General features: G+C 36.4%; 1 protein-coding gene across 9 annotated transcripts; it reads right to left on the reverse strand.

Annotated features, from left to right (window-relative positions):
• Window positions 1-1430: 1430 nt before the first annotated feature.
• LOC113022436 (uncharacterized) lies at window positions 1431-17048 on the reverse strand. 9 transcript variants are annotated; one of them, XM_080301823.1, is made up of 19 exons: window positions 16775-17030; window positions 16549-16575; window positions 16146-16433; window positions 15541-15855; window positions 12626-12682; window positions 12472-12528; window positions 12094-12183; window positions 11683-11760; window positions 11529-11588; window positions 11280-11324; window positions 11128-11196; window positions 9386-9445; window positions 9086-9190; window positions 8509-8527; window positions 8205-8224; window positions 8071-8111; window positions 7907-7973; window positions 7025-7062; window positions 1431-6934 (listed from the first exon to the last, which is right to left on the reverse strand). In XM_080301823.1, the coding sequence occupies exons 1-19, from the start codon at window positions 16806-16808 to the stop codon at window positions 6842-6844; spliced, it is 1563 nt and encodes a 520-aa protein (XP_080157949.1). In that variant the 5' UTR covers window positions 16809-17030; the 3' UTR covers window positions 1431-6841. The 9 variants fall into 9 exon arrangements, 7 of the variants coding, with proteins under 7 accessions (XP_080157949.1, XP_080157953.1, XP_026023623.2 ...); XM_080301827.1 differs by having other exon boundaries at window positions 15541-15615; window positions 16775-17029; XM_026167838.2 differs by having other exon boundaries at window positions 11683-11742; window positions 16775-17029.
• Between the last annotated feature and the right edge of the window lie 1030 nt (window positions 17049-18078).

An 18078-nucleotide genomic window follows, 5' to 3' on the forward strand; every position in this document is an offset into this window, starting at 1 on the left:
CAGTGATGTTGCGTCATTTATACGTGACAAAAAAAAGAAAGAGGGAGTTTTTCTTTAAAACCTTTCACCTTCCTCATTCTCTCCCTCACTTCTCCACAGCTGTTGCTAGAAGCCACCGCCTGTGACTGATTGGGGCCCAATCAGTCTGTCTGCATTTAGGTGGATTTGTGAAGACAGTATATCTCTGAACGCCTCAAAATTCATTCGGCTGCTTCTTTCCTGTTTCACATCATCAATAAACACTAGTGTCTAAGTTCCACTGGCAGCCATGCACACCCAAGCCATCCCACTGCCTCCACTGTGTTTTATAGATGATGTAGTATGCTTTGGATCAGGAGCTGTTTCACTTCTTCTCCATACTTTTTTCTTGCCATCATTCTAGTAGAAGTTGATCTTGGTTTCATCTGTCCAAAGAATGTTTTTCCAGAACTGTGCTGGACTTTTTTTTTTAGATGTTTTTAGAAAAGTCCAATCCAGCCTTCTTGATTCTTGCAGTGAACCCTCTTTGACCGCATGTTGCCTGTTCATAGCAAAATCTTCCAAATGCAAGCACGACCCCTCAAATCAACTCCTTTTATCTGCTTAACTGATAATGATACAGCAAAGGAATAGCTCACACTTGCTCATGAAATAGCCTTTGAGTCAATTGTACTTTTCGTCCCTTTAAAAACAGGGTGACATATGTTAAGGAGCTAAAAGTCTTAAACGCTTCATCCAATAAAGGCACCTGAGCTTCCATTTCAGTGGGCACGGGAATCACCCGTACAAAACAAAGGAATTCTTGGTCAGAAATGACCTCTTACATACTGTGAAGGCTTGAAATTTGAACAGTATGTAAGAGTTGATATGAGAGGACTGTGGTGGCCAGAATGAACATAATTGAAAGCAATAATGGAAAAGAAGCTGTAGACTGGTTCTTAAGGAAGATGACCAGCTTGAAAATAATATTACTTATGTCTTGGAATCACATTTCTGTAGATTAAAAAAAAAGAAAACAACAAGAGTAATACTTTCATAACCCACAGGAAATCAGAGATACAGTATATTTTATTACTAAAAATGTTATCTGAAAGTTAATTGTAATAAATTGAGAAGTAAAGTAACTGCAGCTGAGATTTTTCTTACCAGTCTTCCTTTGATTAAGCACAAGAGGTAGTGTAAGCAAGAGGACATCCACCATTACGAATGATCTGATTGTCCATATCATTTTTGCAGCTTTAAGAAAGGAGTTCAATTCACATTTTAAGTTTAAAATGTTAAAACAGTAATAAAAAAAAAACTTATTGTGGGCATGGTGTAAGAAAAGCTCTACATTGGTTAAATTCTGTTTTTTGTTTTTTAGAGTGCACTGGTATCTTTATGATTTTATGAAGGTGTCATAAGTTGGTGTGAAGGTGGACTTTTAAATTTGAGTTAAAAAAAGAAAAAACAAAAGGTGAACCTTTATTCATAAAAATAAGAAAACAATGTCCATAAATTAAAAGGGTTAAAACATACAGGCATTCAAACACGCAGCAATCAACAGTAACAAAACATTAACAATGAGGAAATAAGGTAAACTGAGGCTTTTAATATACTGAGATAACAAGGGAAGGGAAAACACACACAGCTTAAACTAATCATGGTAAACGAGACAAAGGAAGCAAAACTAAACAGTGCACATGAGACGACAAACTAACAAAATACAACAAGAAGTGACTAAACATGGGAACATCTAACAGGATGGAAAACACTGGGGATGTAAAGTAAACAAACTAAAACAAAGTAAGACAGAAAACATTAAATTACAGTCCAAAAACTCAAAACGTTAGTTCAAAGACCAAAGATTGTGGCAGATGCTGACTAACCTATTAAACAATATCCTGTAAGTGCAAAAACATTTTTTTACTTTATTCAAAATAAGAAAATTAAGTCTGTTATTTCATCACTGGTTGCTGGATCTGTAAGAGTGTTAGCAGTGGTCAGATTACTGGCAGCTGTGTCAGTTATACCAGGAAAAGAAGGAGAAAGGGAGCTGCCTCCAGTGGGACAGCAGGAGAAATAATTTATTTAGAGCTGAAGTCTTTAGAAGTCAAGCCTAAAAAGTGTACTTGTTCAAACAATTAAAACCATTTCATTTTTAAAATTCTTATCTGCAGGACCATGTCCTGTTGTGACTTTCATAGTAGGAGCAGAGGTCAAAGTGCTTGCAGATGAGAGTGATCTACAAGTAGTCAGAACTAATGCATTCACAAAAAGAAAAGTCAAATCTTCAAAGTCAAAAAGCAATAAACTACAATCAACTACTACCTCAACTTTCCTCTTGGTGTGGCTATATGCACATAATGTAAAAGAAAAAGAGGAGTATGTCACTTACTTCCTATGTTGATGGAAAATATTTTACTGTGAGGACACTGATGTTGTCCTCCTTTATTGCTGTGACATGTAAAAACATGTCACTACCACCTCAGCAGTAAACTCTGCTGCCCAAGATAGGACTTCAGTTCCTGTTACATTCTGCTCACAGGAGACGGATGTATATTTGCTTCTTCTTATAACGTATGAAAAACACTTAAAAGATGACGGAGTCTGACAGTTCACTGTGACTGAGTCTGTCTCTGTGATCACAGGTGGATTCAGATGAAGGAATTGCTGAAATTTAGAGATACTAAATATAAGTTATATTAAATAGATAATAATTTCATGTGTCAAATCACCATTAACAGAATAATATATTGTTCAAGAATAGTCAGTATATAGTTGACACACTGATGACAGAAAAAAACAATAAAATAATAAATTAAAAGTTAAATGTGCAAAATCAAAATCAGTGTTTTAATGGGTAACTTTGTATGGTGATTGGTGACATGTTACTGAGTGGGGACTTCTGAAAAAAAAAAAAAAAGCAATAACATGTCACTTCAAGTGTAACAGAATAACTTTTGGCAGTTTTTTTTCTTGAAATGAGGAAATAACACTGAGACACAGAAACATGAGTTCAGTGTGACTGAGTCTGTCTCTGTGATCACAAGTGGAGTCACAGTCAGTTCAGGTGGCAGAATGCCTGAAATTTCATATGCACAGATTTTTATTTCTAATAGTTAGTTCCCAGTGTCAGAAATCATAAGGTGATAAGATTTTTGTAGAGAAACTGCAAAGAAAGTCTAAATAAATAGCCAACACATTGGTGACAAAAAACAAAACATGAAACTTAGAGACTGACCTTGTGCTTTAATTTCATGAAAAGAATCTGGTGAAGAACGGCAATATGAGAAAAAAGTGATGATACAGCTGTAAAATGAAATCATAACTGACATAATAACTGAATAGATTTTAAGTAATAGGAAACAATAAAAATTAGATGTGACAAAAAGTTTGACTTTAGAACATTTACTAAATAATGTCAAAGTAAAAAGCCCATAGAAACATAAAAGCTTAGAGATTGATCCCGTACTTTGTTACTGATAGTTAAAAATACAACACAGAAGCAACAATGTACGAAATTTACTGTCTAGTGTTAGCATCCTCATGTAAAAATGCAACATGCTAACAGTGATACCTAACTGATAAATCACCTGAATGGCCGACATCAAGTACCAGCTGATATGAGAAAAAGTTTAACTTATATGCAAAGGCCACCAACAGCAGCAGGAGTTCCGCCATGATGAAACCATGTGAACAGAACAGACTACTACTAACTGCTTTTACTTTTGCCTGAAATAAGTGACATTTTCAAAAGTTGCTTTCAGGAAAACCACAGGATCAGAAGTGAATCACACTAACTGGCCACAGTAAGCCATACGTTTTTCTCACTCTGTCCTGTACATGTTTTTTCATAATATTTTAGGTTAATGTGTAAAGTCTTTTTCTTCTTTTTTTTTCTTAATTCTATATATTCAGGTAAATAAATGTGTAGAAGGAACAACACTAAAAACATTCATATACAAATCAGTCTATTTCTGATTAACAATCGTTCTACTTCCTGGGAGTGGTGTGAGTGTAAACACTGCATCTGCTGAGGTTCCGTTCTTCTGAATAAAATGTGCAAAAAAGGTCTTTGTGAGAACAACTAATGAGCAATGAATAATGAGTTCCTGTTTAGCTGTTTTGTGTGTCATACCATGTTGAACATTCCTGATGCTCTTTTCACAACATCTAACGTAAAAGATAATTGTGGTCGTAAATAAATTAACATTTGCATCTGCTGTCTTGTTCATCATCTTTTTGTCAATAACTGTAAGAAGGCAAAGTTTCACTTCTACTTTGTGTTACGGCCGAGAGGCCAGACCAGGTGAGAGGCCTCAAGTGCAGACACAGACAGAGGCAGATGAACTCTGATGTGAGATCAACAGCCAAAACTTCTACAAAACAAATTCTGTGATCGCTGCTGTTTCATTGCCAGTTTTAGACCAAGACATGTTATACTGAACGCTTAGATGTTATGTCACATAATATACCTGCGCCTTTTTTTTACCCTATTTTCCCATGTAAGCAGTTATACATTACCCAATCCAATCATAGACTAATCGTGGAATAACATACAGTTACGACACAACTCAGCAATAAATACAGTAGATCAGAGACTGACCTTGTACTTGCATTACATGGAAGGACACTGTTGAAAATATATGTCAAGGACATAAATAAATCTATTAATAAGTCAGAAATAACTTTAGCAAAATATATGTTTCAAGTGTGAACTTACACAAATGTTGAGAGATCACATTAAATATTGCAAAATCTGCAGGATGTTTAACTCACACATTAGGACAGCACACCAAAGGCTCTGTTGAGAAGAAGATTCTCACGTTTCTGACGACACAGAAGGGGATGAATCGTTTTGTAGCAGTTGGTCACAGGAAAACCACAAGAGGCAGGAAAAGTACTTCATCACATATTGAGGCCACAAAGCTACACATATAAAGAGCAGCTAATTAAAAGTACCTATATGTGTGTTATATATACCAGCCACCACAGGGGGGCTAAGTTAAGATTACTAAATATATGCTACAGTATCATTTCTGTTGCTTTAGCTGTTCCTCAGATGAAGGTCAATCAAGGTGCAGTGCACAAACTTGATAGTACAGTAGGGGTCTTAATTCCTAATGCTACTATGTAGCATTAGACAATATATACAATCAAGAAATTGTATATATTGTAACACAATTATTCCAGAGTTCAAATTTCAGACTATATTTTCATTTATATTAATTATAATTTCACAAATCATGTGACTGATTCAGATACCACAGTTTATAAATACACCAGTGGGCTCTGTGTCTGAAAGTCTCACTGGCCTCAAAAGATGTTGTGAAAAAGGAACTTCAGGCCGCTCGCGTGAGTATGACATGTGCTGTGCATGCCCACATTGTCCTTCTTCTGGTTATATGCATACACCCAGAAACTGCTGATAATAATGTGGAAATAAACATCAGTCTATGAGAAAAAACAATTAATAATATTATAATAATATTTTGAGAAGAAAATGAATGGTAAGTTTACCCACCAAAACAATTTAAATATGTTTAATGTTGTTATCCGCGACCTGGCCCTGGATAAGCCGAAGACGATGGATGGATGGATGTTTAATGTGTGAGGACTAGAAAAGTGGTTTACAAGACTTGTGCTGGCAAATGGTTTGAGGCTTTTAATGCATTTTAGATCACTTTCACAGTTAACTGAAATTCTGAGCACTGAAAATAATATAGTTAAATTGGGCTACTGAGCTCTCAGAATAAAACAAGTAGAAAAGTTATAGATTCACATGATTGAGAATTGTTTGTGCAGACTTAGTGAAAGGAGTGTGGAAGTAAACAGAGCGAGGCCATAGACAGTAGCTCACATAGATAGATGCAACTTTAGGTGCATGAAACTGGGTAACGGGTCAGGGAAATGTGTGTGTGTGTGTGTGTGTGTGTGTGTGTGTGTGTGTGTGTGTGTGTGTGTGTGTGTGTGTGTGTGTGTGTGTGTGTGTGTGTGTGTGCGCTTTCTTTATCCTAGAGAAAAAAAACACGCGACAAATACTGTGGCTTATTACCTGTGTTAGTTTATGTGTAATAACCAGGAACCAGAAACTGAAAATGAAAAACTACATATTTCTAATACATCTCACAGTGATATATCACACAAATGAAACCTAGAACCAAAAACATACATCTCTATTTACTGAATGTAAATTTCAGATCTTCCCCCTGTTGTTTTACTTCTGTTGCCTGTGTGGATACAAAGTATCATCATCACTAAATGTTTTATGTCACATGATTATGTTACTACTACTAGGCAAACTGTAGCAGCTGTGTAGTGCAGTAATCAGCTACAGTACATTATTCTTCCTGTATTTTTTCATCATCATAATCTTTGGCCTAAAATGGTCTTGTGTGCTGACCTAAAAACTGCAGCTGGTTGGTGGGCTGAGGGTCAATTGTATGTTGCCTATTTTTACAAGCCTGTGTGCAGTCACAGCACGTAACAAAAGACTAACTGCTAATGTTATTGTCACAACTCAGAGTAGTAGAGCATCATCTACACAAATTTATATACTGGAGTTGTATTATATGGATACATTCGAAGTACTAAACAGCTTTATTAAGTTGTGCAATAACAGACAGGGTACAGATAAGATTAAGGGGAGATGTATTTCATAGCCCTCAGTAAAGATAGAGATTCCTCTAGATTCCGCTTATTAGAAATACTAAAGCTGAAATCATCATCATGTCAGTTATCTTTAAATAGAAAAAAAATCTACAACAATTCAAGCTCAAGATTTTTTGCAAGATTGCATCTATTACCTGTCACACTTTTCTCACTTTGACATGATTTAGATCATTTTAGACATTTTACCAACAACGTCACCAAACATGTTTCAGTGTGCATTCAGCATGCTGTATATCGTGTCCTGTGAATCTGGTGGATCTGTTGCTTCAGAGATGGTGGCGTACACATGGTAAATGTCAGACTAGAAGAGAAAGAGTAATGCCCTTTTAGTCATTAGCATTGATTAAGATGAGAAGCGGACATAGTTATTACTACACCAGGTCTAACTTACATCTTCATTTTTTGTCTGTTCCAAGTTTAGTTTCTCTCCTGAAAGAGAACAACATTGAAAAATTATTTCTTTCAGTCAGGATTAAAACACACACACACACAAGTGCAAGACAACATGTAGTCCAGTGGGTTCACAAAGTTTGTCTTGTAACTGTATATGTCATAGTGTTCTTCTAAATTTGGACATTTTAAAGGCTCTTTAGTGGTCAAATAGCTTTCCTTATCACAAGGTAGTAAAATGTTATAAAAGCCAAAGCTCCCTTGTCATACACTGGAAAAAATCATTACTGAAAGTTAGTCAGCAGTAATAACTAAATATGCTATAGATATGAAATAAAGATTTGAGCATATTAACAATATTACTGTTAAACAGTCATCATCTTATTGTGTTACTTTCAGAAACAACTAATGGTACACATAAATAATTACTCCATGTAGTAGGGCTGTGCGATATGACCAAAATCTCATATCCCGATATAAGATATTTATCGTCCACACAAAGATATATATCACAAAAATCTCAACAGGATCTTGAGCTTTATTGTGAAATGTTTATGTGGAAAATAAACAAGCAGATGACAGAACCACGCAATGGTTTTACCATCGTTGTTGCTAACGTCAACGCATAAAAACAGTCGCTTGATCGTCTGTAGTGTGGTTATATTAAATATAAGCGAAAGAGAGAAATTCTACAGTGACCATCAAAACAATGAAAAAATATTGCCATAAACAGATTGTTTTGCGACACCACGAAACAAACGATAGTGTAATATGCAATGATAGACGTTTTCATATCGTTATCCGATATATATCGTTATATCGAACAGCCCTACCATGTACAACAATTTCACCATCTTATTACTAGAGGCAAAAGCTGTCTTACTAGTAAGACAGTTGTCATCAGGTACTGAAGTGATCACACTGGAGCCTCCATCATTACCTGCAGGTAACTTAACACAACAGGGAAAAATCAACTTTATGTCCTCGGTATTTAAATTGATTGTTTTAATTAAGAGTATTTTTATTTGACTGAAACATTTTGTTTACCATTCTTCCCTGGTTCATTTTAGTCATTGATATAAAATCACCTGTAACAAAAGAAAAACTCAACAAAATAAAAACCATAATACATGGATTGATAGTTTTGTAATGCTGCCTGACAGCTAAAATGTATACAATACCTGGTGATGTTGCCTTTGTCCTACACATAAATAAAGAAAATGTTTAAAAAAAATAGAAAAAGCTGTTTGCATTACATTACAAAAAAAAAAAGTGTGTTTATTGTAGAGAATTAGAAAACAATATTATGAGACATATTTATTAGGCGTTCTGCCCTCAAGCAAGGCATTTGATTCACCACTGCTCCAGTGATTCTGTTCACTGGATAATTAAGAAAAGGTCTGAAGTAAATAAGACCAACTTCTGGTTGTCTGAATGATGACAGGAAAACAGCTTATTAAGGTTTGCTGAGAAAATATTCCTTACCTGCTTTGAGAACATGTTTCTGAAAAGGTAGTGGCAAAGAAATGTCTGATCAGCATCTGATTAGCTTTAAAGTCACAGGTTCATTTATAACTATGAAACTGATAACATTTTTTACACGTGTATAAATTAGGCATGATGAACTTTTTCTGCTTGAACTTTTTTTCTTCTTCAGAATAAGATGATCTTTTTAATGTACAATTATTATTATTATATATTTAATGCAGCTATGAAAAATGTATCACTATATTACAAAAGGTTCATGAGTTCCAGGTTCTCAAAGTGGGGGTGAATCCCTGTGAGCCCTCACAATGTTGTACTATAACTACAGGAAATAGCCACATTGATTTTTTTCAGAGCAAATTTTTCATTTGCTTGTTCATGGCATAGATGAAGTGAAATAATCATTGGTACCATGGGCTTTTTATCTGTTTTCTGATCATTCAAAAGATATTTTTTTAAAATGCATATTTTGGTTAAACTTTCAATGGTAATATTATCTTATTTTTGGTTGACAGGCAGATTCTGTCTCTAAAAAACATAAACATAAAAAGTTGTATGCTTTCATATGTGCCCTCACCACTTCTTCTTTTGAACGTGAGAAGCCCCAGCACCAGTAAGATGACACCCATGGTTACTCCCAATCCAGTCACAGCTACTGCCAACTTCCATATCGATGCTTCTGCTTTGAAAGCCAAACAAGAGTTTCACTTCTAACTCAAAACCAAAACAATTAAAAGTAGACACAGTGGGTCCAGCCAAACTGCTTAAAAAAACTGTAAGACATTAATACATTATTATTATTTTTTTTATTAATTCTATTAATAACCATAATGCCATGTACAAAGTGAAAGAGTTGAAGACATTGTTGTTTACCTACATGATTGTAATATTTTTGAAGAGGAGTTTACTCTACTGTCAGGCTGGCGTGCCTGACTCTCTAAAATGAAACCGAAACATTGAGAAGTTGTGAAACTCATGTGATAACATCTTTTAAATGTCATTTTTCTTTCAGTTCTTTTAAAAGCAGAGGTCACACTAATAGCAGTTTATGATAAGCAATAACTGATCCTTTAGGATATAAATATATGATAAATATTATAATGTTGTATACACTATATCACCAAAAGTTTTATTTATATTGTGTTAAATTGCAACAAGAGTACCTCTATGGGATGCCCCTAATCTAGACATGAAATCTCCTAGCTACTAAATATTCCACAGTCTGTTAGTGGTATTATAACAAAATGGAAACAACTGGGAATGACAGCAAAGTGGTAGGTAACATAAAATCAGAAATTTGGGTCAGCAAATGCTCCCCCTGTGCTGTGTGCAGTTTGTGTAGTTTTGTTTCCCCTTGTCTCGTTAGGTCTGAGTTGTCCCAGCTGTGTTTCAACCTGTTCCCCATCCCACAGCCATCCCTGTCCTCGTGTGGCTGTGGCTCAGGTGGTAGAGCAGATCAGCTACTGATTGGAAGGTTGGTGGTTCGATTCCTGGCTCCTCCAGTCTGCATGCCAAATATCCTTGGCCAAGATACTAACCCCAAGTTGCCCTCCGATGCGTTCATCGGAGTATGAATGTGTGTGAATGTAGTTTAGTTTGGACTTGAGTTTAGAAGTGCTTGTATGAATGGGTGAATGAGGCATGTTGTATAGAGTGCTTTGAGTACTCCGGGAGAGTAGAGAAGCGCAAAATAAGAATCAGTCCATTTACTTTCATTATCCTTCTGTATTTTAAGTCCTTTGGCTTCCTCTGTTCAGGGTCATGTCATCTGTTGGCTTTTGTGCCATGTCTCATGTTCCAGGTATCTTTGTATCCAGACCAAGTTTCATGTTTAGGGTTTTTCATGTTTATTTTTAGTTTCCCAGTTTAGGTTATGGTTTATTCCTGTCTTTGTTTGCCTTGTTTTGTATTTTTCCATCAGCCATATTAAACAGCTCACTTTTTGCTAATTCAAGTTTTGTTCCACGTTCCTTTGTGTTTGCATTTGGGTCCACTATACATTTTGAAAATTTTCATTCTTCTATCTTTGTAAGAACAGTTTGTGGATGTCCCCTTCCTGTTCCAACATGACCATGACCATAAAGATTTGGATGGGTGAGTTTGGTTTGGAATAACTTGACTGGCCTGCACAGAGTCTTGACCTAAACCTGACTGAACACCTTTGGGATGAATTAAAGTAGAGATTCCAGGCCGGGCCTTCTTGTCCAGCAGAAGTGTCCGAGCTCAAAATGTGCTAATGGAAGAATGGAAGTTCCCATAAATACGTCCTTGCAGAAAGCTTTCCTAAAAGAGTTAAAGCTGTTATGGCTGCAAACAGTGGGCCAACTTCATTTTAAACCCTATGGTGTGAAAAATCACTCCACAGTATTTAAAATGATTAAGAATGGGATGGCACTCCAGTTCATATGCATGTGAAGGCACTTTTGGTAATCACAAAAAGTTAATTCTGTTAATGTTGATGTAACGTTTTCAGTGGGAGAAACTTTTCATCACTCATTCAAATGACCCTGTATAATGACTGAAAACAGCACCACTGACTAACAATGTGCCGTGAGATAAGTTTCACTTTTGATAATATAGTGTATGTTACCATTTTGTTTAAAAAGAAAAAATAGATACCTGAGGTAGCAGTGGCACGGGTGGAAGTATGAGACCAAGTAAAAGTTGGACCTGGTGAAAAACTTTTTACTTTTGAAATAACAGATAAAACAGATGACTTTTATAATATATTTTTTTATATATATGTACAGTTTAACTGCACATTGTCTTACCTTTGACTGTAGTAATAGTCACTGTAGCATTAGTCTTGTATGAATCTTTTTAGAAAAAAAAATATTTGGATCAAAATTTCAAAAAGCTGACTGAGGTTGTTAGGTTCAGTGTATTTGCACAGTTAGTTTGAAATAACATATACTGCAATAGTTGATTCATGTGTTAGCTTATTTTTTTGAGTTGGTTTGCATTAATGTAGAAATATATTTGTATACAATATTTTACAATTCTACTGTCCCTGCAGTTACCTGAAGGAGAATTCACAGACGTGGTAGGACTGGAAGCACTAGGAGTACTGAGACTCGAATCTGTTTCAAAAAATGCACAAAAAATGAGTTTCTTTAAAGAAGTTGTGTGTGTGATGATGTTCTGGATTATATTTCGATGTATTGTATTTCCTACCTGTGGCCAGACTAAATGGCATTTTTGCGCTGGTCATTCTTGATTCTCTTCCCACAATAACTACAGTTTTAAAAAGAACTATGATCATGAATATTCAAAATAAAGAATATTAAACACACAAAATATCTACAGATAAAACATATCTGGTCATTTGCATCAGTGTTGGAGGGTTTGTGACCAAGGGCCAGCAAAATTAGTAACTTCATTTCAACATCAACTATAGCCCTGGTTACAAAGTACTGCCATTTATTTAAGATGCTGAACATGGTGAATATTTACTGTTCCTGATGAACATCAGAATTTTAGAGTTAGAGTTGAGATTTTTTTTTTACATTCTTAGAATTGAATCAGACATAAATAAAACAAGGACATTTCAATTTATCTTCACATTATTGATGCACTCGGTCTCACCTGTTGTACTGTCTCGTGAGGTTATATACTGAGTTGTTTTGACAGGAGTGTTCACACCAGTTGTAGGGTTTAGATTACGAGTACCCAATCCTTTAATATAGAAAAATATCAAATAAATACTATAATGTCACATATGTTACTGTTCTCTGTAAAGAAATTCCTGCTTCTTTTTTTTCTTTACATTATTCAACCCAAATAAAGGGAATGAAATGTCAAGTATTTGAATTGTTACACATTGTTTCAGTCTTCAGAATATTTAGTTTGCAAAATAATATATAACAGAAAAATTAAATGTCTAATTTTTAATTTGGGCAGACTTACTTTATCACAGAAAAAATATTTACTACTTTACTAACACCACAGCAGTAATTTATTTACCTGTTATTGAGTTCACTGAAGTGGAAGTTGAAGCACTGAGTTTGCTGAGACTTGATTCTGTTTCATAAATGGATAATAAAATGTTAAAGACATTTAAAAGAAGTGATGTGTGATGATGCTCTGGGTTGTTAGTTAAGTGTACTGCATGTCCTACCTGTGGTCATGATAGATGACGGTTTGTTGATCTTTGGTGATTCACTTTCCAGAATAGCTACAGTAAAAGGAAATGGGTTTGTGTACAAATAAAGGTTTTGTTATTTATGCAATCAATTCAAAAGTGATTGAAACATTTTGAAACCACATTTACTATTTTATTAAATGTCACATCTGTCCCAATGGCAGTGTCAGGTGGCCCTGAGATAATGAATGCAAACAAGTTTAGGCATTAAGGCAAAATTTTACTTGAGATGTTTAGTGAAATGTGAAATGCTAACAAAATGTGTTCTGTTTAAATTGCTCCCTTTAAGTCCTGTTCTGATAACTTTCACTTGATTTTATAAAGGACAATCCGATGAATTGTGAAAACATACTTGTACACTGTAGACTCTTCTGCTAATGAAAGGTTTTTGTTCACCTAAATACAATATCAAATTTATTTTAGGTATAAAAGAATTTGACCAACTGTGAATGTGGAAAAAAAGGTTTTAGCTATCTTTCAATTCTGTCCTTATTTTATTTATTTATTCTTTAGACACAATTATAGTTTTTAAAAAAGTAACCTTTCAACAAATCTTTCAAAGGTTGGCATATTTTGAAAGTTTATTGGTTTGTTTGCCTAACAAACTAAGTATCATGAGCAGGGTCATGTGTACTCCCACACTCAGATACTAGAGTTGCATCAGGAAGTGTTTCCAGTTATAGAAATTCATCCCACACCAAAAATGTTATTTTAAACCTCATAGGGTGTATTGTATATGTATTGTATTGTGATTTGGTAGTCAGAAAAATTCCAATTGCCTAAATTCAGTACTTAATAAATGTAACAATAATGACAACAATAAATGAATCAACAATGATTGTTAACACACAAAGACATTTGAACATGTCATGTTAACAACCTGGAAAGTGCTGGCTGCATATTGTTGTGGTTTACACATTCACCTACGAATAGATGCCCCGATACCCTCCTCTCCCAGGAGAAGACACAGTGGCTTGCAAAAGTATTCGGCCCCCTTGAACTTTTCCACATTTTTTCACATTACAGCCACAAACGTGATTCAATTTTATTGGAATTCCATATGAAAGACCAATACAAAGTGGTGTACACGTGAGAAGTGGAATGAAAATCATACATGATCCCAAACATTTTTTACAAGTAAATAACTGCAAAGTGGGGTGTGCATAATTATTCAGCCCCCTGAGTCAATACTTTGTAGAACCACCTTTTGCTGCAGTTACAGCTGCCAGTCTTTTAGGGTGTGTCTCTACCAGCTTTGCACATCTAGAGACTGAACTTCTTGCCCATTCTTCTTGGCAAAACAGCTCCAGCTCAGTCAGATTAGATGGACAGCGTTTGTGAACAGCAGTTTTCAGATCTTGCCACAGATTCTCGATTGGATTTAGATCTGGACTTTGACTGGGCCAGTCTAACACATGGATATGTTTTGTTTTAAACCAGTCCATTGTTGCCCTGGCTTTATGTTTAGGGTCATCCTGCTGGAAGGTGAGCCTCTGCCCCAGTCTCAAGTCTTTTGCAGACTCCAAGTGGTTTTCTTCCAAGATTGCCCTGTATTTGGCTCCATCCATCTTCCCATCAACTCTGACCAGCTTCCCTGTCCCTGCTGAAGAGAAGCACCCCCAGACCCTGATGCTGCCACCACCATATTTGACAGTGAGGATGGTGTGTTCAGAGTGATGTGCAGTGTTAGTTTTCCACACATAGCGTTTTGCATTTTGGCCAAAAAGTTCCATTTTGGTCTCATCTGACCAGAGCACCTTCTTCCACATGTTTGCTGCGTCCCCCACATGGCTTGTGGCAAACTGCAAACAGGACTTCTTATGGTTCTCTTTTAACAATGGCTTTCTTCTTGCCACTCTTCCATAAAGGCCAACTTTGTGCAGTGCACGACTAATAGTTGTCCTATGGACAGATTCCCCCACCTGAGCTGTAGATCTCTGCAGCTCGTCCAGAGTCACCATGGGCCTCTTGGCTGCATTTCTGATCAGCGCTCTCCTTGTTCGGCCTGTGAGTTTAGGTGGACGGCCTTGTCTTGGTAGGTTTACAGTTGTGCCATACTCCTTCCATTTCTGAATGATCGCTCGAACAGTGCTCCGTGGGATGTTCAAGGCTTGGGAAATCTTTTTGTAGCCTAAGCCTGCTTTAAATTTCTCAATAACTTTATCCCTGACCTGTCTGGTGTGTTCTTTGGACTTCATGGTGTTGTTGCTCCCAATATTCTCTTAGACAACCTCTGAGGCCGTCACAGAGCAGCTGTATTTGTACTGACATTAGATTACACACAGGTGCACTCTGTTTAGTCATTAGCACTCATCAGGCAATGTCTATAGGCAACTGACTGCACTCAGACCAAAGGGGGCTGAATAATTACGCACACCCCACTTTGCAGTTATTTATTTGTAAAAATGTTTGGAATCATGTATGATTTTCGTTCCACTTCTCACGTGTAAACCACTTTGTATTGGTCTTTCACGTGGAATTGCAATAAAATTGATTCATGTTTGTGGCTGTAATGTGACAAAATGTGGGAAAGTTCAAGGGGGCCGAATACTTTTGCAAGCCACTGTACAAATCCCTTTGAGGATGTGTCAGGAAGAGTATCCAGTGTAAAAACTACCCACTGTGCCACCCACTTCTACTGTAAGCATGTTAATATACTGACAATATCATCAAAGCTCAACTCTTCCTACGTTCCAAGAGACTGTTAATCTGGATCTATTCTTTTTCACATCTAAGGTCGTGGCCAGTGAAATGAAATGAAATCTTGCGAGTAACAACTAAAAAACATTTTTAGAGTAAAATACTTTGTATACTTTTATTTTAGTCATTTTCATCATTTTAATTAATTAAAATAGCATCTGTGCTATAAAGTCTGTTTATCTTCGACTTACCTGTTAAGTTGTATCGATCACTGTGAGGAGACAAAGACCTGGGTTCCCTTTTCAAAGTGTAATCACAGCTGGCATCTTTTTGTTGAACAAAATGTAGATGTCTCAAAAAATCATCAATTGAGACATAAAACTGGCAGAACTTCTCTTTCTTTTTTGTCTTGCTATTATTCCCGACAGCTACTGTGAGGATTAAACGACTTGCTTCTCCAAAGTACAGATTACATCTTGTATCATCTTTCACAGATCCAGGCAGAGAGCAAACAAACCGAACATGTTGCCCATTAAAATGCTGCACACTCATCTGTGGTGTTTGACCTACATGAAGATTAATCAAGTCCCATTAATATACAAGAATATTGTATGTTTTACCAGCACAACAATAACAATACTGGTGTTCATAAAAGCTGAACGGCAACACATTTTGTAATTAACTGTAACTGGTCATGTTTAGATTCCTGCGTGCTGTCTTTGGTGGTGTAAGAAAATATGTAAGAACAACACTCCAAAAAAAGTTTTGTGAAAGAAAACATGAAGCTTTATAAAGATAATAATGTCTAACACACTGTATGATAACTTATCCAGTCACAGGAAGAGCAGTCTCTCACTTTGTATGGTGATGGAGGATGGTTCACTGTCAGCAGACGTTGAATTAAGGTCTCCAGTGTAAAAACATCTCACTTTAACTTCAGCAGGTGAACTGTGATGTGACATTAACAGCAGTTCTGTTGCAGTGAAATTCTGCAGGCATGAGAAGGCTTTGGAAGTATTTTTGCTCACCGTGTAGAAAAAACACTGATGAACTGAAACAGATGTTGGTGCCTGACAGTGTAACGTGACCGAGTCCGTCTCTGAGATCACCTCTGTGTTCACTGTCAGTGTTGGTGGAAGAAGAGCTGAAAAATTAGAGGTAAAGAAATTTTTGATCTAATAGGTAATTTTTGGTTTTAATAAAAAACAAATATGCAGTCAAAGAAAATCTTTGTGAAAAGTAGAACATCAGGGACTCACCTTGTGCTTGAATTTCATGAACGAAAGCTGTTGGAAAGAAAGTCTGTCAACAACGTACTGGAGGCATGTTTACTCATTAATACAACAAACTGTCTTTTCAAGATCACAGGGAATCGTCCTGCTGAGGAAGTTTTAGTTTTTGATTCCACACGTTAGTTTATCAGTTAAAAATATAAACAAGGAAGCACCAAAAGACACAAAACTGGTTACAAGAGGTTTAACTTACACATGAGGATGACAAACAGAAGGTGTCCAGCCATGATGAAGAAGATTACTGTGACTGTGCAGAACACATCTGAAAGTCTGACTTTGTAAAGGCTGATGTTCCAGTTTAAGGAACGTCACAGGAAAACCACAGCAACAATGAACGCTTTTACACAGCGGAGCAAATGAACATGAACAGCCCTTTGAAACTACTTATGAGTTTTATTTAGATCAAAGAACAAGAAAGGAAGTGAAATAAAGACAAGCATGAGTACATTTGTGTCATTTCTGTTGCTATCGGCTTAGTTTCCCAGATGTCTGTCCTAGCCTGTTTGGCGCCCTGGGCGAACACTCCCTCTGGCGGCCCCCCCCCCCCCCCCCCCCTCCACACACACACACACACACACACACACACACACACACACATATGAAGAGAGAGAGAGTATGCATAGTATGCAAACGGCTACCAAACAGCCATCATAATTCGTCATACAATGAGAACAGGACAAATCAACAATTGACAAGGACTAATTAATATTAAAATCTGTAACATAATGTATTGTTTGGAGTTTAGTCTGTTACTGTTACTATTTTTACCATTTCTTCTTGCAACAACTGTAACGCACATAATTTCCTTAGGGATTAATAAAGTATTCTGATTCTGATTGTTTCAGGATGACCTGCCATTATCCAATGACACATCTGCTTACCTGCATCTTTTGCTCGTTTCTCCTCTTCTTTTCTCTTTTTTTCTAAACTGAGGACCTGATGGCTTTGAACTTTTCTTGTCCGTCTTCCATTGGTTTTAATTTTGCGCTTCAGTATGAACACCCATCCCTCAACCCAAGGATCACCACAACATGATCTAACACACCTAAACCTTAGTTCACAGATTCACTTTGTCTAGGGTGCATTTCTGAGATTTCACACAACCCAGGATTCAAATCATGGACTTGGATTTACAACATTATAAATGAAATGTGCTCTATTTGGAAGCAGCCGGGCCCCCTCCCCTTTCGACGGGTTGTGTGTGAGACTTTAAATCATCAAACTGTAAATTTTAAATTGTTATTGATCCCTTTATCCCGAGTCCTAAAGTGTATATTTATTTTCTTACTCTTCTTATATATATTGTTTGTTTACTTGCACTGCTGTAACTGGAGCCTCGTCATCTCGTCTCTCTATATACTGGACTGTATGTAGCGGAGATGAGAATAAAGTTTACTTTGACTTCAGCAGCGAGCAGGCGCACCGAGGGCTCTCGCGCTCACTTTTCGTGTATAGAATTTCGAAAAAACATCGGTGCAAATTATAAGTCTGTATCTG

The sequence above is a fragment of the Astatotilapia calliptera genome, chromosome 5 (genome assembly GCF_964374335.1).
Source record: "Astatotilapia calliptera chromosome 5, fAstCal68.1, whole genome shotgun sequence".
Lineage (NCBI taxonomy): Eukaryota > Metazoa > Chordata > Actinopteri > Cichliformes > Cichlidae > Astatotilapia > Astatotilapia calliptera.